This window comes from Doryrhamphus excisus, linkage group LG12 (assembly GCF_037039965.1).
Source record: "Doryrhamphus excisus strain RoL-2023G ecotype Guam linkage group LG12, RoL_Dexc_Guam_v1.1, whole genome shotgun sequence".
NCBI classification, from domain to species: Eukaryota; Metazoa; Chordata; class Actinopteri; order Syngnathiformes; family Syngnathidae; genus Doryrhamphus; species Doryrhamphus excisus.
The window spans coordinates 806,770-831,792 of NC_136368.1; the positions used below are offsets into that span (position 1 = coordinate 806,770).

The 25,023-nt window shown below is 43.1% G+C and overlaps 1 protein-coding gene across 2 annotated transcripts in view; it reads right to left on the reverse strand.

Annotated features, from left to right (window-relative positions):
- The window catches only part of kalrna (kalirin RhoGEF kinase a), a 66,708-nt gene that overhangs the window by 20,682 nt on the left and 21,003 nt on the right, over positions 1–25,023 (reverse strand). For both annotated transcript variants that reach the window (XM_058081189.2, XM_058081194.2), the window contains exons 9-40: positions 24,821–24,943; positions 24,561–24,752; positions 24,282–24,413; positions 24,106–24,204; positions 22,858–22,989; positions 22,512–22,634; positions 22,227–22,418; positions 21,274–21,443; positions 21,034–21,208; positions 20,703–20,958; positions 19,543–19,709; positions 19,035–19,154; positions 17,667–17,735; positions 17,175–17,324; positions 16,956–17,105; positions 16,358–16,472; positions 15,331–15,446; positions 15,128–15,250; positions 14,825–15,007; positions 14,052–14,173; positions 13,829–13,895; positions 13,649–13,758; positions 12,273–12,342; positions 12,031–12,120; positions 11,350–11,442; positions 11,172–11,283; positions 10,890–11,080; positions 10,549–10,650; positions 10,330–10,478; positions 9,271–9,373; positions 2,914–2,992; positions 2,555–2,722 (exon numbers count right to left, since the gene is read on the reverse strand). In XM_058081189.2, the coding sequence (XP_057937172.2) occupies positions 2,555–2,722; positions 2,914–2,992; positions 9,271–9,373; positions 10,330–10,478; positions 10,549–10,650; positions 10,890–11,080; positions 11,172–11,283; positions 11,350–11,442; positions 12,031–12,120; positions 12,273–12,342; positions 13,649–13,758; positions 13,829–13,895; positions 14,052–14,173; positions 14,825–15,007; positions 15,128–15,250; positions 15,331–15,446; positions 16,358–16,472; positions 16,956–17,105; positions 17,175–17,324; positions 17,667–17,735; positions 19,035–19,154; positions 19,543–19,709; positions 20,703–20,958; positions 21,034–21,208; positions 21,274–21,443; positions 22,227–22,418; positions 22,512–22,634; positions 22,858–22,989; positions 24,106–24,204; positions 24,282–24,413; positions 24,561–24,752; positions 24,821–24,943 (4,243 nt within the window). The remainder of the gene's footprint in view (positions 1–2,554; positions 2,723–2,913; positions 2,993–9,270; positions 9,374–10,329; positions 10,479–10,548; positions 10,651–10,889; positions 11,081–11,171; positions 11,284–11,349; positions 11,443–12,030; positions 12,121–12,272; positions 12,343–13,648; positions 13,759–13,828; positions 13,896–14,051; positions 14,174–14,824; positions 15,008–15,127; positions 15,251–15,330; positions 15,447–16,357; positions 16,473–16,955; positions 17,106–17,174; positions 17,325–17,666; positions 17,736–19,034; positions 19,155–19,542; positions 19,710–20,702; positions 20,959–21,033; positions 21,209–21,273; positions 21,444–22,226; positions 22,419–22,511; positions 22,635–22,857; positions 22,990–24,105; positions 24,205–24,281; positions 24,414–24,560; positions 24,753–24,820; positions 24,944–25,023) is intronic.

Genomic DNA, 25,023 nt, shown 5'->3' on the forward strand with positions numbered 1-25,023 from the left:
TCAACTTGACTAGCGCCTCACCTTCGCTTGGCCCCGTGGCGCCTTATTTAGCACTGAGCCTCCATTCAGAAGGCACGAATCGTACAAAAACACCACCATGTTATCTTTTATTATTACTCTATAGTAACTTTCTTCTTTGGAATATTTGATTTTATTTTCAGAACTTCAATCTCACTTTTTGTTTCTCAAAATGATACAACTTTTATCTTTAATATTTCAACTTTATGCTCCAAAAATTATGTTATTTTTCTTCATAACATTAGGACATTATTCTTGGAAAATTAGTCCTAATTTTACAATGTTTGCTTTTGTTTGTAGGTTTTCTTGTTAAATTATGTTCATAGATTATTTTTAGTTGTTTTTAAATTTTATTCATATATTTTTTAGAATTTTTTTTCAAAATGTACTCATAAAAATACCTTTTAAAATACTTTTACTATGATGATGTTTTCTTGGCCCAATAAAAAACCCTACAAATGGCCGCCGGACGCACTTTGGCCAGCCGGTGCTGTGGACTAAAGACTAAGGACTAAGGACTAAGGACTTTTCCTGAAACATCCCCACAAGCCCCCCCCCCCCCAATCCAAGCTGGGATGTCCTCACTAAGGAAGAGAAACCTACACTCTCTCACACACACACACACACACACACACACACACACACACACGCCTCTCCTGTCTTGCATTCCACGGCGTTGTTTCGACGACGTCACCCACGACTATAGTTTCTGTTTCTTGTGCTGTTGCGCGCACGCACACGCACGCACACACACGCACCCCCCCCCCCCCCCAAGTAATTTTAAGCCCACCTGTGCAAACGCAGCAGCGGCAGCAGCGGTCAAGGATCCATGAACAGCAACTCCAGCCTTGCTTCATCCTCGCGCGCGCGCGCACACACACGCACAGACATGTGCGTGCACACACACTCACGCGCACACACACCGTGACAAGCAGAGGTCGGGTCCAAGTCGCGTGTGCGAGTGTAAAGAACACCAGTGGGAACTTCGGTAAAAAATGGGAGCAGAAGGGGGAGGAGCCAGTAGGAGGGTGGGGGCGGGGAATAATGATTGACTTTAGTGCTAAAAAAATAAATAAATATATATATATATATATATATATAAAAATAAAAAAATGAAGAAAATATATATATATATATATAAATAAAAAAATGAAGAAAATAAATAATATCTATATATATATAATTGCTTATTTTTATACGCCAGTTTTAAATAACTAAAAATGATCATAAAATGATAAAAATGATTTTATTTCTCAGTTTCAGTTATTTCAATATTTCATTGGATATTATAATATTCATTTAAAATATCGTCAAACAACAATAAACCCCCAAAATAAACATCATCAAGTCTGGTGTTTATATTCACTTGTTACATTAAAGCTATATTCAAGAAAAAGATCATTTTAGTACTCGCAATTTTATTTGTATAAAATTAAAAAACTGCATGATATATATATATATATATAGATATAGATATAAATAAAACTTCTTACAACAACGACACCATTTTGTGTTTCTGACTGTTACTTGCATGTTTCATTTTTACATGGAAAACTTGCAATCAATAAAATGATGAAACAATAAACATTTTTTTAAATGTACAAACTAAAAACTTAAATTTTTATTTTGAATAAATACATAATAATGATTACAATGTAATAATAATAAGTAATAATTATAATAATTATATATATAATAAAATAAAATTATTAGCAAGGTCTGATTTTATTTATTTATTTTATTTATACTTTTTGGGGGGGTATTCTATTTTAAATAATAATAATTACCAACAAGCAGAACAGTATTTAAGGTGTTAACCACAACAAATGTGCTAAAAGTGCTAAAAACTTTCTGCTACGGCGCACCCGCACGCTAATAAAGCGTCGCGAAGGACCCAAGTTTCTGCAAAGCTCAGACAACAAAGTACTACCTTAGTACTTCCGTCATCCAAAAAAGCTGAACGTCGCTTAAAAAAAAAAAAAACGACCTTCAAGCACGCACACAGTCATGGGACACACACGCGCACACGCACACATTCATTCATGGCAGCCTCCTCAGGCTTCATGCAGACAGGAAGTGGTTGATTGAAAGACATCAGCTGTATGCCCTGATTGCGGGCTGTCAGGCACACCGCATTACAAAGCAAATAATGCAACGCGTCGTTTTGAAGACGAGTTACCGCATTCCTAACAAGCTTGAGCCGCGTTGTAGTGCCCACTAGCCAACAGCAGGGGTCACTGTAGCACATGTACGGTAGCTTAGCATAAGCAGGCACCGCAGTCCACCTCGGCCATGTTGGACCGGTTTGATGTGGAACAATCAAATATCTCGGGGATGAATTGGCACTGAGCACTCAAATCTGAATTTTTGGGAACGAGTCTTCGACGCTAAGAAATCAACCCCGACGCTCAAGAGCATTTTTGTCCAAGACGGGAATGACCCGAGGCGGGACGCGGCGTTGCTAAGTCATGCTAATATGGGCTGTTGACTCAGCGACCGGATGAGCGAGCGTCACGGCAAACACCGTCCTTCCTACCTTTCCCCGAGCCGAAGAAGCAGTCCATCTCCACGCTGGAGCGCGAGTGCGACACGCACAGCGCCGAGCTCGGCACCAGACCCTCCTGAGGCGGGCTGCGCTCCGTGGTCCGCACCAGGCACCAGCCGGGACGCTCGCTGGGCCGCTCCAGCAGCTCCACCGTCTGGCCTGCACAGCGTCAAGGGCATATTCCATATGGTTGCTATGGTTTCGACCATAAATACCATATATGTGATACTTTTGGAACATGGCTGACAGTATTATAACGTATAATATCTGAGAACTAAATATCATATCTGATATCATATAAATGCCATGGTTGGAAATCAAGTAAATGGAAGAGGAAGATGGCGTCTTACCGGTGCTGACTGAAATCTCGCTGCTGCATCCCGCCGTGAAGTCCTGCAGCACCACGGTCAGCTCACAACCACCAGAGAGCTACCGACACACAAAAATGGGGGGGTTAGCTTCTCCGTTGTTTGGGGTCAAAGGTTGCAGCAGGAGCAGGCACCCAACACATCCAGAAGATGGCGCCGCGGTGGAAAAACAGCCATTTTGAATTGTTGGGCCTCAGCGGAGGTCTGCTTCCGATGTCTCGGCGAGTCATGTGACGCCGCTAACAAGACGTGATCCGACTTCCTGTTCCCGACCAAAACACCTGGTCTGTCTTTCCAAAAGGGTCACATTGAGACAAGCGTGTGTGCAAGTCCGGCTTAAGGTCGCCCCGGCAACAGCGGCCATCACGCAGGTGTTTCCGAGCCCCCCCCCCCTCCAGAGCAATAAAAAATCTTGTGTCAAAAAATTAAAAAAAAAAACTATTTATGCACCACAAATTATCTATTTTGGCAAGCAAAAAAAATGATGTTATGATTTTAGTGGTGTATAATTATTATGACATTTTTACATGAAATAATTACATTTAAAAAAATATTTCTTACAATAAAAATACAGATCATGATTTCACTAATCCACATTTACAATTATTACATTAAAAATAATGCAAATAATTCATTAAAACTAAGAATGTCAGGATTTTAAATAAATATTTCTAAAAATAAAAAATATATATTATTTATTAATAATATTTCTAATAATAATATTTCTTCAAATAAAACCAAAACTACAGGTCATGAATCACCAAGTGACGTTTCTGCTTTTCAAATAAAACACTTCCATATTACGAGGGACGCCATATTGTGCAACACAACCGATGTTGTAACAGCGACTAGGAACAAACTGCCGAGTCAGCGTTCGTATCGCCGATGCCCCAACAAACACTGCGCTCGCTGTGGTTGGTCGCCATTCGTCGTCACGCCTCACATGGCGGTCAGGAAGCAGGAAGTGCACGCTTGTGAGGGTCATGTGCTCGGCAGCGCCCTCCGACAGTGAACAATGACGCGGCTGACGCGGCTGCAGGCGACCCCACTGCAGCACAGCTGTGTTGTGAAAGAACGGGTCTGCAGGTCAAAGGTCGTATTCAGGTTCCCTTTCTTTAACGCTTGCGTCCTCAGCGAGCTCCTCACGACGCCCGGGAGGGGGGTTTCCCAAATGCGGGCGTCAGCGGCGCCAATGGTGACATCTTTTTCCACTCCTCCCAGCGGGCGGGGATAGCCCCCGCCGTCACCACGGCAACGCCAACGCCTGGGCTGTCAGCAGGCCATGTGACCAGATGTGCTCCACATGTCCGCGCCCCGCCTGGATCGGCTTACTGCTGACACAGCAGGTCCTTCACGGCTCCAGGAAGAAAACGTGTTTGTGGCTAAGCTAGCGTAGCGACCGCAGCCAATCACGTTGAAGCATGTGATCCACAGGCCTCAATGGCCACACAAGCAGAAGACTTCATACTACTACAGACTACTTCATTTAGCTCACTTCTATACACAGTACACACACACACACACACACTGTAGTGTATATACTCTACTAGTGGGTATACACACACACTGTACTAGTAGGTATAGTACATACACTGGACTGCATATACTGTACCAGTGGGTATACACGCACACACACACTGCACTGTATATATTGTAATAGTGGGTATACACACACAAACTGTAGTGTATAAACTGTACTAGTGGGTATACACACACACTATACTGTATACATTGTACTAGTGGGTATACACACACTAGTGTATATACTGTACTAGTGGGTATATATACACACACACACACACCAGTGTATATACTGCACTAGTGGGTATACACACACACTAGTGTAATTATTGTACTAGTGAGTATACACACACACACACACACACACAGTAGTGTATATACTGTACTAGTGGGTATACACACCCACTGTGGTGTATATACTGTACAAGTGGATATACACACCCACTAGTGTATATACTGTACTAGTGAGTATACACACACTCACTAGTGTATATACTGTACTAATGAAGTGGGTATACACACACTGTTGTATATACTGTACAAGTGGGTATACACACACACTCTAGTGTATATACTGTACTAATGGTATACACACACACTAGTGTATATACTGTACTAATGGGTATACACACTGCAGTGTATATACTGTACTAGTGGGTATACAGACACTGCAGTATATGCTGTACTAGTGGGTATACACACACTCACTAGTGTATATACTGTACTAGTGGGTATACACACACTCACTAGTGTATATACTGTACTAGTGGGTATACACACCCACTGCGGTGTATATACTGTACAAGTGGATATACACACCCACTAGTGTATATACTGTACTAGTGGGTATACACACACTCACTAGTGTATATACTGTACTAATGGAGTGGGTATACACACACTGTTGTATATACTGTACAAGTGGGTATACACACACACTAGTGTATATACTATACTAATGGGTATACACACACTGCAGTGTATATACTGTACTAGTGGGTATACACACACTAGTGTATATACTGTACAAGTGGGTATACACACACACACTAGTGTATATGCTGTCCTAGTGGGTATACACACACACTAGTGTATATACTGTCCTAGTGGGTATACACACACACTAGTGTATATACTGTCCTAGTGGGTATACACACACACTAGTGTATATACTGTCCTAGTGGGTATACACACACACACTAGTGTATATACTGTCCTAGTGGGTATACACACACACACTAGTGTATATACTGCACTAGTGGGTATACACACACACTAGTGTATATACTGTACTAATGGATATACACACCCACTAGTGTATATACTGCACTAGTGGGTATACACACACACTAGTGTATATACCGTACTAGTGGCCCGTTTGCTCCTTGACGTGATTTATTTCGTATAAAAAAGCCATGAAAAGTCAACGAGGCGTTTATGTCAGAACTGGACGTGTTTTTGTGTACGTTAGAAATCAAATAACAATGAAAATGCTGGTTGCCGTGGTGATGCCAGCTTGTAACGTGTCCTGACGACAGGAATCAAACCCCGATGTAAAAAAACTAAACCAAACTGTGGATGCTCGGGTTTCATCGTCTGGCCGTGGCGGCTAATGGCTTGTTTCCTGTCTCTCCGCCTGTCCTGCCAGGCGCACACACACACACACACACACACACACACAAACACACACACCCTGTTTAACCATTAATACCCCCCCCCCCACACACACACAGTTTTACAACACGCTAAGTGAATGTCAACACGCTAGGCGACACAATCAATGATTAAACTTGATTTGACGTAGAAAAGCCGCCCAGAGACGCCAAGGACGCCACAACGCAGCATTTTACTCCATCTTTTGGAAAAGGGGCGGCCATGCAAATGTGGAGAAAGCAGCCATTTAACGTCTGCAGACAACAAATGAGCCGACAAGGTGCCACGCCACGCCACGCCACGCCACGCCACGCCGCTCCATCGTGCTAAAAGGCTCCAAGAAGTCGGCCACGACTCGGACGAGACTAAAAGACTAAAAGTGCTCTACTCACTCGGCTGCTCCCCTTGAACAGTTTAAATCGCATCCACTTTGGCATGGCCGCCGCTCCTCGTCGTGTCTCGCTCTCTGACACTTTAGCCAGCAGACTTTTTTTTTTTTGTTGGGACGCACTCATACACACGCCCTCCTCACACACACACACACACACACACACACGAGCTAGCTTGCTGGATGAACAAACAGCTGGAGTGTTTGACGGGAGCGGCACTGCTGTGTGTGTGTGTGTGTGCGCGTGCACGTGGAGTCATACGTCCAACAGATGGTTGCATCTGATTCACGAGAACACGTGCAGAGCGTTTCAAGGCATTTAAAAGCTCACGCATGACTTTCACATGGTCACACTTGGACTTCCTGTTGCGAGTGATGACACTTTCTAAAAATAGAATTTAACAAGAAATCTAGGAAAAACGACAAATGGAGAGAAATTTTAGTAAATAAATATCGCCAATAAATATCATGTTGTAATATTAGAAGGAAAAAAATCTAATTTTTGTAGCAGAAAGTTGAAAAAATACTTTTTGTTGGATAAAGATAATAATAATACAAGAAGAAAACTAAAGAAAATAAACTTCTAATATTTGGAATAATATTATTATTTATTATATATTATTTAAATAACATTATAATATTATTAATAAAGTCTTTTTATTTTTATTAATTAAGTCTTATTATTACAAGAAAAAATGTACCATAAAAAATGTAAATGTTGAAAAAAAACAAGTTCAATTATATTATAATATAATATATACTTTTAAAAAATCTATCTAAAAGTCTTAATTTTATGAGAATAATTTCATAATTTTAGTGACATTAATTTTAATTTAAAAAAGAAAAAATATTTGGAATATTATGGCTATTATTATTATAAGAACATAAGAACCATAACAACATTTAAAATGTTGGAAAATTTAAAAAAAGGAAAAAAACAAGTGCAATTTTATGATAATAAAGCCAATATATACTTTTAAAAATCTATCTAAAAGTCTTAATTTTATGAGAATAATTTCATTTTTTTTAGTGACATTAATTTTAATACAGTAGACATAAGAGAAAACAAGACCTCCAAGACATATGAATCTTGTTTACAACCCTTTAAAGACACTTTGAAATAATTAGAGCCCTCTAGACATGAAATAACACCCCTATAGTAAATGTCTGGATTGTGTGACTTAAGACATTTTTTTTAGATCAAATAAAAATGGTCATCGATGAGTAAAAACATGCATAATAATTTTGTGACATTTCTCTTTTAATTGACTATTAACTATACATTTTTTTGTCTTTAAAATTAAAAATAGAGAGAAAATATGTGGGGGTAAAACGCAAAAAGTTGTATTAATGTATGTCATTATATTTAAAAAAAACATTTTTTAATTCAATCATGAAAGTGCTAAAGTGCTAAACACCACATCGTCAAAACAAGGGCAGTCCCGTCTGGGTTTTCCGATTCGTGGTCCCGGGTCACATGGTCATTTTGTTGATCTTTCTTGTCCGAGCATCAAAAAGGCCGACAGCTTCACATTTTCCAAGAAAGACTCGGCCTTTGCCAGAAGGAAGACAAACACGGCGAACAAGGAACGCACGCCATGTGCATGCAAAACACAGCAAACACACGCTTCCGTGTAAACAAAGACTTCATCGCCAGCCGAGACGAGATGCACGTCACAAAACGTGTGTGCGCTTCCATGTTGTGTACCACACTGACATTTAAGGGTCGGGCAGCGAGTGGGCGGGAGGTTGCTCAGTGAAAAGGCCACACTGTGTAATACTACTGTAGGAGGCCATGGTTGACACCAGTGTGTGTGTGTGTGTGTGTGTGTGTGTGTGTGTGTGTGTGTCATGGAGCCAGTCCTGTCTCATGCTGCATGGACCCAAGTCAGTACAAAAACACACAAGTACATAAAAAGCCAAAGCAGTGCAATCAAAGCTACTAAAACTTTGCCATACCAAACTCCATTGAAAAAATGGCCATTTTAAGACTTTTCTGCATGTTTACAATTCAAGTTGCTTTACAGAAGACTCCATATAGTCAACTGAATCCTTCTAAGTTACTCTATACTTCCACTTGCATAATAACCAAAGTCCACTTATACACAAAGTCACACACACAAAGTCCACCTTTGCATGTACAACAATGTATGCAAGCGTGCAAACTTGACGACTCTGAATTGGATTGCGAATTTTAAATGTAAAATTTCAACACTTGTGCAACATATCATAGTTCAGTAATGATGACTCTATCATTATGCATGGTTCTAATCCAAAGTGGAAGCAATTACGGTACAGAAAACCATGCTAAAACAGTGCAATCAAAGCTAATGAACGCAGACACACCAAACTCCATTGAAAAAGTCACCTTTTTAAGCTTCGCTGCACGTTTGCAATTCCAGCTGACTTACAGAACAAATGTGTTCACTGTGAAAAGCATGGCTGTGACCTGCTTTCTTGTTCTGCATGCACCCGAGCCCACTTTTCACCTGCTGTGACCCTCAAACACATTCGGAACGCTGAAGGAAGATCTTACTTGGAGGTGAGAGGCCGCTTGATAAGCCTTATCATGACACGTGCCCGCACACAACCCCAGCAGGTTTTTCATGGCCGACGGCATCTTGGAATTGGGCGACATGGCGGCAGACTTTTCACACACGCGCACGCGCACACGCACAGCCAACCCAGCCCCTGCCGCTACTCTTTGTAGCCGCGTGGGAGACCCTGTAGCAACCTGGCAGCTGGTCTCAGCAGCTCGTTAGAACTTCCCATCCTACCTTGTCGCTGTCCACCGTGTTCTGCGAGGTTCTGGAGGCGATGGAGATGGTGTCCGGCTGGCTGGTGCCGTCTCCTTGGCTGTCTCCGTCTTCACCTCCATCCCTGAACAGGTGTTAGCACGCCAACATTAGCATTGTTATCATGCTAACGCTGGCCTACTAGCATTTGAGCCCTTAGCACATGAAAATGAACTTAAGCAGTCACTTACCATTGTCATGCCAGGTGTTAGCATGCTAATGTTAGCATGTTAGCATGCTAACATAATCATACTGACGTTTTTAGTATTTCCTGATTTCAACATTTATACACATTTATGCAAACGTCCCACTATCATGCCAGGTGTTAGCACGCTAACATTAGCATTACTAGCACGCTAACGCTGGCCTACTAGCATTCTTTGCCATTTTCATGAAAATGAACTTAAGCAGTCACTTAACACTGTCGTACCAGGTATTAGCATGCTAATGTTAGCATGGTAGCATGCTAACACAAAACTGACATTTTTAGTATTTTCTGATTTCAACATTTATACAAAGACCAATGCAAACTTTCTACTATCATGCTAAGTGTTAGCACGCTAACATTAGCATTATTGCATTATATCATGCTAATGCTGGCAAATAGCATTCTTTGCCATTTTCATGAAAATGAACTTAAGCAGTCACTTAACACTGTCATGCCAGGTGTTAGCATGCTAATGTTAGCATTCTAACACAATCGAACTGACGTTTTTAGTATTTTCTGATTTCAACACTGATACAAAGACTGATGCAAACGTCCCACTATTTTGCCAGGTGTTAGCATGCTAACATTAGCATTACTAGCAGGCTAACGCTGGCCTACTAGCATTCTTTGCAATTTTCATGAAAATGAACTTAAGCACTTAACACTGTCATGCTAGGTATTAGCATGCTATCATTAGCACGCTAATATAACTGACGTTTTTAGCATTATCTGATTTTGATATTTATTCAAAGACGTATGCTAAGTGTATGCATGTTGTACTAAGTGTAGTGCATGCTAACGTTAACATGTTAGCATTGTCGGCATTCTTTTACCTTTTGCCGTTATTTCGAGGTTTGGCGAGCGCCGGCGTTTTCGGCAGCTGAACAGGCTCCTTCAGCGCCCCCTTCAGGTGGGTCATCCTCTCCTGGATCACCTCCCTGATGTTCTTGATCCACTCCTGCTTGGCCTCCACGCTGGACGCCTGCGTGACAGCGTGTTGACCAAACATATTCTCCTCCAGTCCATCTTCAAGCAACCAATCAGCTACTTGCCTTCAGCACCGTTTTGTTGTCAGACGAGGGCGTCCTTCCAGCCCACAGAGCAAATTTACACGGGTCGCCTTCGATGTGCTCCGTCACCCCCAACTCCGACGTCTGCAAACGTACGAAGAGAAGGGCTAGCGTTAGTTTGCCTCCAAAAACGCAAGCGTGCAAAATAAGCCATCGTTCAGATTCAAACAACAAATAGCTACTTTCCATACAACCATGCAAAAGGCTACTATGCCAACATTAGCATGCTAGCATTAGCACAGTGGCATGATTACATTAGAATGTTAGCATTGCTAGCATTTGTCTTGGATATGAATAGAGTACCTCAGAGCAGTTCCACTCACCAGTAGTCTCTGCTTGTACTGGTACTTGGTTCTGCCCGACGAGTCCTTGAACTCCTTGCTGAAGACCAGCGAGAGCTCAAACAGGAAGAGGTGTCGGTCCCGCCCCTTTCGGATGAGGGCGCGCGGGTCCCAGACCTGGAAACCGTCCTGCAGGATGAGCTCGCCCTGAACCTCCAAGTTCTCTTCGAAACCTGGAAGGCAAGAGGATCCATCCTGGAATATTTGCTTCTCCCGATTGGGATGTCTAATGTGGTATGATCCGGGACAGCGCTTGGGCCGTACCTTCCAACATGGCCAGGTGCATGGCGTCGTTGGCTCGCTTGGGGACGCTGAGCATGACCTCCAGGCCGTCCTTGATCTCCCCTTTGCCCTCCTCGCAGCACGACAGCAACTCCTGCACGGCGGGAGGACAACAATTGAGGAGCGCTCGTCATCGTCGCCATGACGTCTCCGGCCGTACCTTCAGCAGGAGCTGGTACTTTGTGATCCTCTGCACCGGCTTGATGAGGTAGGACGAGATGGAGTTGGCCAGTCCTCGCTGCTGTTGGATGTCCTGAATCAAATAATGTTTAAATGTTTAATGTTTAAAGCCAGGGGTGTCCCAAGTGCGGGCCGGGGGCCATTTGCGGCTCGCTGCTGTTTTATTGTTGGCCCGCGCCTCATTCTAAAAATACAATTTATCAAGAAAACTATTTTTAAAAAACACAACAGCAAACATGGAAAAATCTGCAGTGATGTAACGAGAACATGTGGTCATTTTATGAGAATAACTTAAGTAAAAATAATGTCATTTTACTATCAAGGTTTTGGTGGAATTAGGTTTAAATGTGACAAAAATCGAGCCCACATATTCCAGAAATAAAGTCAGAAATAATAACAGGAAAATGAAACAAACAAACAAAAGACAAAGCTGAGATGCAGGTTTTCTTGAAATACATACTATGAAATATATGAAATATATGAACTATAACATCTTAGCATGCCAACATATCTTGTGTCCCTTGCATCCGTTACATAAGCCAATAGTGCCCTCTGCTGGCAAATACTGGGAAGAACAACTTTTGATTCCTTCTCTGTATGTGCATGATGTTATGGTTATTTATGGTCATTTATGAGCATGCAAGCTAATAAGAGTCCTCACGTCAAAGAAGGTTCCGGCGTGTTCCAGGATGAGCTGGCTGGAGTCTGGTTTGTTCTTGCAGTAATCCACGTAGATGTGGAACTTGTCCGCCTGCAGGAGGAACGCGCTCACTGACTCCTTGTTTAGCATTCATCTCATGAATAAAAATACAAAATGCAATAAAATAAAAATAAAATAAATGCAAAACATATTTCCAAAAAAAAAAATAAAAATAAAAAAATGTATGAATGAATAAAAATTACCCAGGTGACAAAGCAGTGTCCAACGTCTTCTGGAAGCTGCTCGTAGTTGACCAGCTCCTTCAGGAAAATGCTGCCAAAACAAAACCAAAGTCAGCAGTCATGAAAATACTGGATCGGGTTCAGCTTCTTTTTTTTTTTTCAAACTTGTCCTCCAAGCCACACAAACGCTGATGGCTAACGCTAACCCTCCTTACAAATCCTCCCCCAAATAGGAAACATCTTTGAACTGGTGAAGGGAGCCAGCAGACGTCGCAGTCGGCCAAAGCGGCAGAAGAATTTGCTTATCTTGTTCAACTCATGTCAGCTTTTAAATCATATTTACACTTTGAAAAACAGCATTAGAGCCCTCTAGACATGAAATAGCACCCCTATAGTCAGATTTACACTCCTATTACCCGAATAGTGGACATAATAAGACAAAATAAGACAATGAAAACTTGTTTGCCACTTTTCTTAGTATAATTTAACATGATTAGAGCCCTCTGGACATGAAATAACACCCCTATAGTCAGATTTACACTCCTATTACCCGATTAGTGGACATAATAAGACAAAATAAGACAAAGAAAACTTGTTTACCACTTTTCTTAGTATAATTTAACATGATTAGAGCCCTCTGGACATGAAATAACACCCCTATAGTCACTTTTACACTCCTACTACCCAATATAGTAGACATAATAAGACAAAATAAGACATAGAAAGCCCGTTTACCACCATCCTAAGTATACTTTTTAACATGATTAGAGCACTCTGGACATGAAATAACACCCCTATAGTAACTTTTACACTCCTATTACCCAATATTGTAGACATAATAAGACAAAATAAGACATAGAAAGCCCGTTTACCACCATTCTAAGTATACTTTTTAACATGATTAGAGCACTCTGGACATGAAATAACACCCCTATAGTAACTTTTACACTCCTATTACCCAATATTGTAGACATAATAAGACAAAATAAGACATAGAAAGCCCGTTTACCACCATTCTAAGTATACTTTTTAACATGATTAGAGCACTCCGGACATGAAATAACACCCCTATAGTCAGATTTAACACTCCTATTACCCAATATAGTAGACATAATAAGACAAAATAAGACATAGAAAGCCTGTTTACCACCTTTCTAAATATACTTTTAAACATGATTAGAGCATTCTGGACATGAAATAACACCCCTATAGTCAGATTTAACACTCCTATTACCCAATATAGTAGACATAATAAGACAAAGAAGGGTGGAGGCTGTTGGAGGCGTGGCTTAAACCACATCAGGCACGTGACTTTTGAGCGGCGTTCCTCAGGGAGTGGTTTGCAGTCCCCCTGTTTTATGAAACACGGTATCAAGACTGCCTTCCAAGTTCCTCACTTGTTGTGGAAGTCGTAGATCTCCTGCATGTTCCCGAAGATGATGTGCTCCTTGTTGGCGATGGCGGGCGGAATGTCGTCTCCGCCCCGGCTCATCTCCCACAGGTAGGTCTGGGCAACCAAGACACTGGTGGTTAGCATCCGCTACGGGACACCTGACGAACGCGGGTCACTTTCTCACCTCCAGACATTCCTGGAGGTCTCGGACGTAGGTCTTCTCTGTCTGCAGGAGCTCGGCCATGATGAACCTGAGACCGTCAACCAATGAGAGCTCAACTCGTTGTCCGACATCAAACACGTAACATTTCAGCCAAGAAGCCAACAAGTGATTGGTACGTACTTTTTCACACGGTATGTAAACGCTGCATGTACTCTAGACAGTATTACTGCGTATGGAAACGTACTCTTTCTTGCGCGCAGACTTCCTCTTCTCCTCGTTGACCTCGTGGCTGGGGTCCCGCAGTTTGACCTCGGGGTCGTCCGTCAGGCTGGCGGGAATAATGTCCAGCTCCAAGTCCTTGTTGTCCTAGGATTTTTTTTTTCACAAATTATTATGATTATTATTATTAATTATGAATAAGACATTAATTAAACAAAAACCAAATAATAAGCTATAAATTATTACATATTATATATATATAATATATATTATATATTTATATATATAATATAAATATATATAATAATATAAATTAATATATATAAATTATTATCAAATGTCATCTTTTTTTCTGAAGATTTAAAATTAATTTAAAAAATTAATTACATTAATCATACATTGTAAAATATATGTATTTAATTTTGTTAATAATAAGCAATACAAAACATTTTCGTAATGAGTATGTTTTAGTAATTATGATTAAATTATTTAATTAGGAAAAATAATAAAAAATTACTGTAAATTTTTTAAAAACTGAAAATAATTTTTCAAAATTTTTTCAAAAAGCGAAATGAAGTCCAATTCCTTGTTGAAGCCATGATTCATTATTCATTAGTAAGGTACACGTGGAGACACAGCTGCCCAATCCGGCCACTGTGACCACCCCCAAATGTTCACCCGCATTCACACACCAGGGTGGGGCAGCACTGGAGGCAAGGTGACCTTGGGGGGGAGGGGGGGGGGGTGTACAAGATACAAGATATTCAAGAAGATGAATACTAATGAAAGATGGTCCACCTCGGAGGAGACGCCGAGGCTCCTCTCCAGGGTCTCCTGGTACTTGGCCATGCGCAGGGAGAAGTCTCGGTAGCGGCGGTCCACCGTGCTCACCCAGCGCTTCAGCTCCGACACGTGGGCATGGCCTTTCTCCACCAGGTTGTCGGCCAGCTGGATGAGGAGCTTCACCTTCTCCTTGGTTTGCTGGAGACACGGAGATCAGGAGAGTCCTCCACCTTAACGCTCGTCGGTGTGCATTTTGGATGTGAACCAAAAAAAAACGCTAAGCGAGGCGGATGCTAACCGAGGTTCCGCCGTACTTACCTTGGCGGTGAGTCGGAAGTGGCGGTGGTCATGAAGCAGCTGCTGCGTTTCCTTGCTGCTGTCGCCAGGTGAGGTGTGGGTGGCCAGGTAGACCTCACCTGTCTCCTGGATCCAGTCTAGCGCCTACACGGTCACACACGGAGAAAAGCCACTCTTGATGTCTTCAAACATAAACCAGAGAAGCCCCGCCCCCTCACACCTACCTGCTTGGCGCTGCGTTCAAAAACAAGGTACTGCTGACAATGGTCAAGTCTTCTCTTCTTCAAAGTCCAGAAGTGGAGGACTCGGTTCTCCCTCTGCAGAAGCTCATTGAGAATTGCTGGAGGAAGGAAGAAAAACAAAGTTCACAATTCTAGACCTTATGGACCCGAATTCTTACTTTCGTTGGTGGTGGGTCCACAAGGGGGGTGGACAGTTCTCACCAACCTTCCAACTAGAACCGTGACTGTGGTCTTCCATCTCCTCACTATGTTCCTCCGAGTGGAACCTGACAGCTGAAATATCTGAGCTAGCTTTTGTATCCTTCCCCTAGACCATGATGTTGAACAATCTTTGCTCTCGGGTCATGTGACCAGGGTGCAACCTGCCGTTGGCCACCTTAAATATCATTTCTATGATGGCTCAAGGTCAAGGGTCAATGAGCTGAAAAACGAATGTTGTGTTTGAATAATTATTGATAAAGTTATTTCAAATTTCTTCTTAAATTAATTCAGCCAATTTTCCTCTTGGAATATTCTGAATTCATTCCCCAAATATTATAACTTTTTTAAGGTTAGCTTTTTTGAGCTTTGAAATAATATTCACTTTATTTTTGTGAAATGTGCGGTGTTTTTCTCTTAATATTTTGACTTTATACTTGTAAAATTTAAAATTTTAAATTTTAAATTTTAAATTTTAAATTTTAAATTTTAAATTTTAAATTTTAAATTTTAAATTTTAAATTTTAAATTTTAAATTTTAAATTTCAATGTTTATTTTCCATCTTTCTTCTCTCTGTTCCTCTCATCATATGATGTCTGCATTCAAATTTTTTATTATTATTTTTTTGTTGTTGTTGTTTTTTACTTTATTGCCATCATATTTTGACCTTATTCCCAGATTATTACTAAATTTTCCCAAGCAAATTTTCCACAAATGTGTTGGTTTGTCATAACGTCACATTTTTTCTAGCATATTTCAGCTTTTGAAATGACTTTCTATTCCCTCAAAACATTCTCGTCAAATTCTGACCTTTGACCTGCTGCTCGGGCCCTCTGGGGTGACTGGCGGCTCCCGGCGTGCTCACGTTGTTCCTGTGGATGTACTTGAGGAAGACCTCGGCGTTCCTGCGGGCCAGCGTGCACGCCTGCGGGGCGGGGGGGGTCATAGCATCAATGCTAACCTTCTTACCATCATATCTACTTATATGAAATGATATCGTACATGACCTTATTATACTTATGCTATCATAATCAGGGTCATGGTATCGCATCACATCTTCCTTCCAGATATATTTCAATGTATGATACCAAATTATTTGGTGACGTTATCGTGATTCCGATACCGTGCAAAGCAGCCAAAACCGTCCTTGTCGTCCCGCGGAATAGCACCATCACCTCGGGAGAAAGTGGCAGCCAGGTCTTGGGCCAAGTCTGCCCCCCCCCCCCGGACACTTGTTTCAACGATAATGTGGAGCAATATTTTGGAGCAGCCACCATGACACGCCTCCTTGGGGTCTTGGTCTGCTGGACCTTTAGAGCCAAGATCTCCTGGTGGTTCACTGGTACCTTCCCCGGAGCCCCGGAGCATGACTGACCCCCCCTGTATGATACGCTGTATGAGTGCTGACCTTGAGGAAGGCTTCCTTCTGCTCCAGGTGTTTGCTGATGAGCGGCAGGAGGTGCTCGCACTCGGCCGGCGCTCCCACTTTCTCCTGACTGCCGCACCAGTCCTCGTCCCGCCGGTACTCCTGCTCCAGGCTCTCCAGCACGCTGCACACCTGGGTTAGCCGCCCCCCCCCCGGTTAGCATGGGGCTCTCCCACAAACGGACGGCGTAACGGCTCGTACCTGTTCCGACGTCTTGTAGAAGGCCACCGAGGCGTTGACCAGTTTGAGGCGGTCCTCCATCTTCAGCATCAGCTGCTGCCAGTGGACCGCCACCTTCTCGGCACAGCCGCGTATGGCGTCCGGGTCGTAGTGGCCGGCCTGAAGCATCATCTGAGACCAGGGAGGTGGAGGTGAGAAGACGAGCTACGTTCCTACCCTCAAATGACTTTTCTCCTGTCATCCAAGAACTGAAACTTGGAATTTGAGTTAGACCTGAAACCTGGAGATCACGTTAAACATGACACATAAAGTCGGAACGACGCCACCATCGGGTCACCGCTCAGCGGCGGCTCTGGGACGTGGCGTGGTGAATACAGGAGGAAAACGTACACGGACAGTGGATGTTCAAGGAAAGGACATTATACTGGATGATACATTACATAGTACATAGTACATAGTACATAGTACATAGTCCATAGTACATAAAGCATAAGGAGACCATCATGTTTTTACCTCAGCTTTCTGCTGGACCTGAAGAGCGCTCTGATGGGTCTTCTGGAGGGAGTTGGCATGGAAGAGAGACTAGAAAACGAAAAGGAGAACAACGTTTACTCTTCTTATCTTCTTCCAATGGTGGATACAATGCAAGACCTGTATCAATACCAGTATCAATGCAGGGGTGCCCAGGGCCAAGAATAACGTCATGATATGGGAATAAAGTCAAAATATTGCAGAAATAAAGTCATGATATGGTAATAAAGTCAAAACATTGCAGCAATAAAGTCATAATACAGTAATAAAGTCTAATAAAGTCTAAATATTATGGGAATAAAGTCATGACATGGGAATAATGTCATATTTTGCAGGAATAAAGTCATAATATGGGATGAGGTCAAAATATTGCAGGAATAAAGTCATGATACGGGAATAAAGTCAAAATGTTGCTGGAATAAAGTCATAATACGGGAATAAAATCTAAATATTTCAGGAATAAACTCATAATATGGGAATGAAGTCAAAATATTGCTGGAATAAAGTCATGATATGGGAATAAAGTCAAAATATTGCAGGAATAAAATCATGATATGGGAATAAAGTCAAAATATTGCAGGAATAAAATCAAACTATTGCAGGAATAAAGTCATTATATGGGAATGAAGTCAAAATATTGCAGCAATAAAGTCATAATACGGTAAAAAAGTCAAAATATTATGGGAATAAAGTCAGGATATTGCAGAAATAAGGTCATGAAATGAGAATAAAGTCAGAATATTGCATGAATAAAGTCGTGATATGGGAATAAAGTCAATATTCTGCAGGAATACAGTCATGATATGGGAATAAAGTCAATATATTGCAGGAATAAGGTTATGATATGGGAATAAAGTCAAAATATTGCAGGAATAAAGTCATGATATGGGAATAAAGTCGATATACTGCAGGAATAAGGTCATTATACGGGAATAAAGTCAAAATATAGCAGGAATAAAGTCATCATATGGAACTAAAGTCAATGTACTGCAGGAATAAAGTCATGATATGGGAATAAAGTTCTAATATCATGACAATAACACTTACACTAATAACACTGAAGCTATCTTTTTCACCTATATGACAAAGCTGAGCTGAAGTACATATATACTGTATCTACTGTAACTGTACTGTACTGTAATAAGCATATGTACACGTGTGGCTCTAAGCAGATCTTTGCACCCCCGAGCCCCTCACGACAAAGCGTGCGTGGGCGTATCAAAGTATGAAAAGTGCACATCTGCTCCTGTTGAAAGTCAAACGCGGCATGCAGAAACAATTAGGACTAAAGTACAGTCTGCACTGGCACCCGTCCCCGTCTTATGTGTGCGCACGTGCACGTGCACGCACCTCGATGGCCATCTGGAACTGCTCGTGTTCCCTCTGCAGCTGCTCGGCCTCAGACAGCGAGCTGGCGTTCACCATGCTGGCGTTCAGCATGGACTCGCCGTTACGAATCCAGCCGAGAACCTGGAGAGGAAGAGGATGGCACATGAGCGACGGCGACATCAGCAGTTCCGCCTCGCTCCCAAACATCCACAGCATCTTTCTGTGGCGTCAGAATTCCGAGATGAGCGAAAGCGCGCTAGAAGCAGCACGTGGCCATCAAAGCTCGTTAATAATTCAGCCGCATCCTTCCACAACGGCGGCGCTGCCTCGCCCGTTGGCTCGCCCGTTGGCTCGCCCGTTGGCTCGCCCGTTGGCTCGCCCGTTGGCTCGCCCGTTGGCTCGCCCGTTGGCTCGCCCGTTGGCTCGCCCGTTGGCTCGCCCGTTGGCTCGCCCGTTGGCTCGCCCGTTGGCTCGCCCGTTGGCTCCTTCCGGCCAAACACAAACCAACGCCGCGTTTCGTGACGCGTACCTGTTTGACTTCGGCCTGCAGGTGGCGCAGCTGCAGACTCTGCTCCAGTCGAGCGTGCGTGTGCTGAGCGCTCAGCTCCACTTCCTGCTGCTTCTCGTGCAGGAACTCCAGCAGCTCCTGGACCTGAGAGGCCAAGTCCATGTCCTTCTCCCCCGTCAGCTCGATGCCTGAGGCAGGATGAGACGTCAATCCACTCATTGCTTTCATTGATGTTCAATATCATGAAAATATTGCAGGAATAAGTCATGATATGGGAATAAAGCCCAAATATTGCAGGAATAAAGACAAAATATTGCAGGAATAAAGACAAAATATTGCAGGAATAAAGTCATGATATGGGAATAAAGTCCAAATATTGCAGGAATAACATCATAATATGGGAATGAAGTCAAAATATTGCAGGAATAAAGTCATGATATGGGAATAAAGTTAAAAATATTGTAGGAATAACATCATAATATGGGAATGAAGTCAAAATATTGCAGGAATAAGGTCATAATACGGTAATAAAGTCCAAATATTATGGGAATAAAGTCATGATACGGGAATAAAGTCAAAATACTGTAGGAATAAAGTCATTTTACAGGCATAAAGTCAAAATATTGCAAGAATAAGGTCATGAAATGGGAATAAAGTCAAAATATAGCAAGAATAAAGTCATGATATGAGAATAAAGTCAAAATATTGCAAGAATAAAGTCAAAATATTGCAGGAATAAGTCATGATACGGGCATAAAGTCAAAATATTGCAGGAATAAAGTCATGATATGGGAATAAAGTCAAAATATTGCAAGAATAAAGTCACAATACGGTAATAAAGTCAAAATATTATGGTAATAAAGTCATGATATTGCAGGAATAAGGTCATGATATGGGAATAAAAGTCCAAATATTGCAGGAATAAAATCATGATATGGGAATAAAGTCAAAATATTGCAGGAATAAGGTCATGATATGGGAATAAAAGTCCAAATATTGCAGGAATAAAATCATGATATGGGAATAAAGTCAAAATATTGCAGGAATAAAGTCACAATACGGGAATAAAGTCCTAATATCATGAAAAGCTAGCTTCATAAGCTACTGCAGCTGTGGAGGCATCATGGACTTCACTACTGGGATGGGTTCATTCAACTGGTTTGATAGATTTGTTGATCTACCCGAGGCTTGGACCTCCATGATGTACTGGTGCAGGTCTTGTCCTTGCTGCATGACTTCATAGGTCATGTTGTTCATGGCCGCCTTCCTCTCAGCGTGCCTCTTCAGTCGCTGCTCCGCCAGGGCGATGTCCTCCGCCCCGCCAGAGGGGGCGCCGCCGGCGCTTCCTCCGCCGCCGCCGCCGCTGCTGCTCGAGCGTGCCGCGTCACTCTGCTGGCGAGACAGGTCCTCGTTCCAGGCGTCCAACTCGGCGGTCACCTGAGCAAAGATCTCGTCTTGGCACCTCAAGGGCTCGGTGGAAGGTCAGAACGGAAAGATCTGGTAGATCTGTACCTCGATGGTGTACTGCTCAAAGATGCGCAGCTGGAGGAAGATGTCCAGTTTGATCTTGCGCTCGTGGAACAGCTCCTCCATCTGGCCCTGAGCCTCGTCCAGCTGCTGCAGCACCCCCTGGATGTGAGCGATGGAACTGCAGTGGGGCGTCTTATTTGTGGACATGGCCGCGTCCCTGAGGAGAGCCGGACAGAGGAAGTTGTCGCCGCGCTCGTCGCCGAGGCTTTCATTCGCTCCTACCTGAGCTGCTGCATGAGCTCCTCCCCCTCCTTGATGACGTTGAGCGTGGCCTCCAGCGTGGCCGTCTGCTGCTGCTGGAACTGCTGGATCAGCGTCTGCACCGAGTCCACCGAGTCGCAGGTCACGTCGTCCAGCAGCTGCTTCTGGAGCTCCTCCATCCACGACCACAGCTGGACCAAAAGATGACCATTCATGATACATGTCTACTATAGGGGTGCTATGTCGTGTCTAAAGGGCTCTAATGCTGTTAAAAAAAGGGTTTTCTATGTCTTATTTTCTGTTTTTATGTCTACTATAGGGGTGCTATGTCATGTCTAAAGGGCTCTATTGCTGTTAAAAAGGGTTTTCATTGTCTTATTTTCTGTTTTGATGTCTACTATAGGGGTGTTATGTCATGTCTAGAGGGCTCTGATGCTGTTAAAAAGGGTTTTCATTGTCTTATTTTCTGTTATTATGTCTGCTAAATTGGGTAATATGACTGTAAAAGTGACTATAGGGGTGTTATTTCATGTCTAGAGGGCTCTAATGCTGTTAAAAAGGGTTTTCTATCTTATTTTCTGTTTTTATGTCTACTATAGGGGTGTTATGTCATGTCTGGAGGGCTCTAATGCTGTTAAAAAAGGGTTTTCACTGTCTTATTTTCTGTTTTTATGTCTACTATATTGGGTAATATGACTGTAAAAGTGCCTATAGGGGTGTTATGTCATGTCTAGAGGGCTCTAATGCTGTTAAAAAAGGGTTTTCATTGTCTTATTTTCTGTTATTATGTCTACTAAATTGGGTAATATGACTGTAAAAGTGACTATAGGGGTGTTATTTAATGTCTAGAGGGCTCTAATGCTGTTATAAAGCGTATTTAGAAGGTGGTAGCCAGGTCTTCATCAATAAATAAGGAATACTACTATCACAGTCGGGTCTGGAAGCAACTAACCGGGACACTTTGTGCGGCTCACCTCTTTGGTGTGCGTATGGAAGGACACCGACATGTCCAGCAGCAGCTTCCTGTGCTCCACGCGCCGCACAAAGTCCTGAATCCGGACCTCCAGGTGCCGCGCCGCCTTGTAGATCTCCTCCGGGTCGCACTCGCCCGTCTGGGCCAGCTGCTCGGCCGCCTCCAGGAGCTTGTCGGCGTTGGTGTACGTGTTCTGGAAGCAGCGAGGGGACGTCCATGTTACTAAGAATAATGCTATTATTTTCCCAGTCGCCGTGGTAACCGTGGTCAAAACAAGCGTCCTGACCTGAGCGACGTCCTCAAAGTCGTCGTGTCGTTTCTGCAGGGCTCGAGCTCGGTGAAGAGACTTTCCCACGCCCGTGTGTTTGCTGAGGAAGGCCTCGCCGTGGTTCTCGATCCAGTCCATCACCTGACGTACACACGCAACGCACCGCCTTACTTTTCATGGATCCTACCCGTCTCACGTGACACCCCGTCCTTTCTCTGCCGTGTGAGGCAGCCGAGGCACCAACAATTTACATAAGACCTTCATGTGGACTGGATGGACCCTAAAGTCCACCTCCTGGGTCCCATAAGACCTTCATGTGGACCGGATGGACCCTGAAGACAGGAAGCAGCCGTGTGTTTGGTACCTGCTGGACGTCCTGCTGGAAGACGCACAGCTGCAGCCTCTGGTGCAGTCGGACCTTTCGATGCTGCCAGATGTTCTCCAGACGACGCTGGTGGTGGAGGACTTCATGGACCACATCCAGGATACAGTGGACCTGAACAGCAGTGGAGAAATGTCAAAACTGTAAATAGTTGACGTTTTTTTTTTTATTTATTTTAGCTAAATAGATATGGCTACATTTGTGTTAAAGTGAAAGTTGTTTTATTTTGTCTTACTATGTCTATTATATTTACTTAGTGTCGGGGTGACTATAGGGGTGTTATTTCATGTCTATGGGGCTCTAATCATGTTACAATGTGTATGTGGAAGGTGGCAAAGAGGTTTTCTATGTCTTATTATGTCTACTATATTGGGAAATATGAGTGTATGTGTGGCTATAGGGGTGCTATATCATGTCTAGAGGGCTCTAATCCTGTTGAAAAGTGTATGTGGAAGGTAGCAAAGAGGTTTTCTATGTCTTATTTTGTCTTACTATGTCTATTATATTGACTTAAAGGAGTGTCAGGGTGGCTATGGGGGTGTTATTCCATGTCTAGAGGGCTCTAATCATGTTAAAAAGCGTATGTGGAAGTTGGCAAAGAGGTTTTCTATGTCTTATTTTGTCTACTATATTGGGAAATAGGAGCATACAGGTAACTATAGGGGTGTTATTTCATGTCTAGAGGGCTCTAATCATGTTCAAATGTGGGTGTAGAATGTGGCAAAGAGGTTTTCTATGTCTTATTTTGTCTACTATATTGGGTAATAAGAGTGTAAGGTGGCCATAGGGGTGCTATCCCATGTCTAGAGGGCTCTAATCATGTTAAAAGTGTATGTAGCAGGTGGCAAAGAGGTTTTCTATGTCTTATTTTGTCTACTATATTGGGAAATAGGAGCATACAGGTAACTATAGGGGTGTTATTTCATGTCTAGAGGGCTCTAATCATGTTCAAATGTGGATGTAGAATGTGGCAAAGAGGTTTTCTATGTCTTATTTTGTCTACTATATTGGGTAATAAGAGTGTAAGGTGGCCATAGGGGTGCTATCCCATGTCTAGAGGGCTCTAATCATGTTAAAAGTGTATGTAGCAGGTGGCAAAGAGGTTTTCTATGCTCTAACTACCAAAACATTCCATGCATAAAGAAGGAATCCTACTCAGCAGGAATGGAATTATGAATTATCTGGAACCAACGAAGCCCCGTAAAGGAGGGATTAGTGGAAGTCACTCACAGCTTTGGAGTAATTGGCGGTGGCCGTCAGGGACTCGGAGTTGCCGGGACTGAGAGGTCTTTGGAGGACGTCCAGGAGGGCTTTTCCATCCTGACTCACCTGGAAGACACGGAGGAAGTGGAAGTCTTTCTATTCGCCACCCGAGCAGCGGTGATGCGTTCAGGCGAGACGTGTACCTCGGTGTAGGCCTGGGTGACCTGCTCGTAGAGGCTCTGGTGGCGGTGGATGGCCAGCTCCAGCTCCTGCATCTCCGAGGGCAGCCCCCCCTCGCTGCAGACCTTGCACCAGGCCTCCACCTCCGACAAGAACTGGAGCACACAGGAGGAAAAAAATATCTCAAAGTAACATAAAGTTGAAGTATTATAAAAAAGTGTTTTTTAAACATATTTCTATATAATTTTAATATATTTTTAATATAATATTATGAGACACCAAACAAAACAAATCAAGTTCACCTGCTCCGCCTTCTGGTGGAAAACGGACGACATGGCGAGGATGGTGGAGCGCTCGTCCAGAGCGGCGGCAAAGCTCTTCCAGTCCTGGTCCAGCTGACCCGAGATCTGTTTGATCTGCGTGGAGGCGTAGTGGCCCGCCTCCGCCAGGCGGGCGGCCACCGACATGATCCTGCTGATGTTGACGTAAGCGTTCTGGAGGGAAGCACAAACAACATGGCGTCTAGCTCGGGCGGCCGCGACGGAGCCGGGGCGGGGCCTACCATGGAGTTCATGGCGAAGTGGTTGTGTTGCGTCTGCAGCTCGGCGGCGTGCTGGTACGCTCGGCCGATCTCGGTGTGGCTCTGCAGGAACAGCTCCTTGTTGTGGTTGATCCAGTCGAACATCTGAACGCACGGGAGCCAACTCGTTAGCCTCAGACGTGCTAACGAGTGTTTACATCCAAAACATGTCCTCCTTATTATTC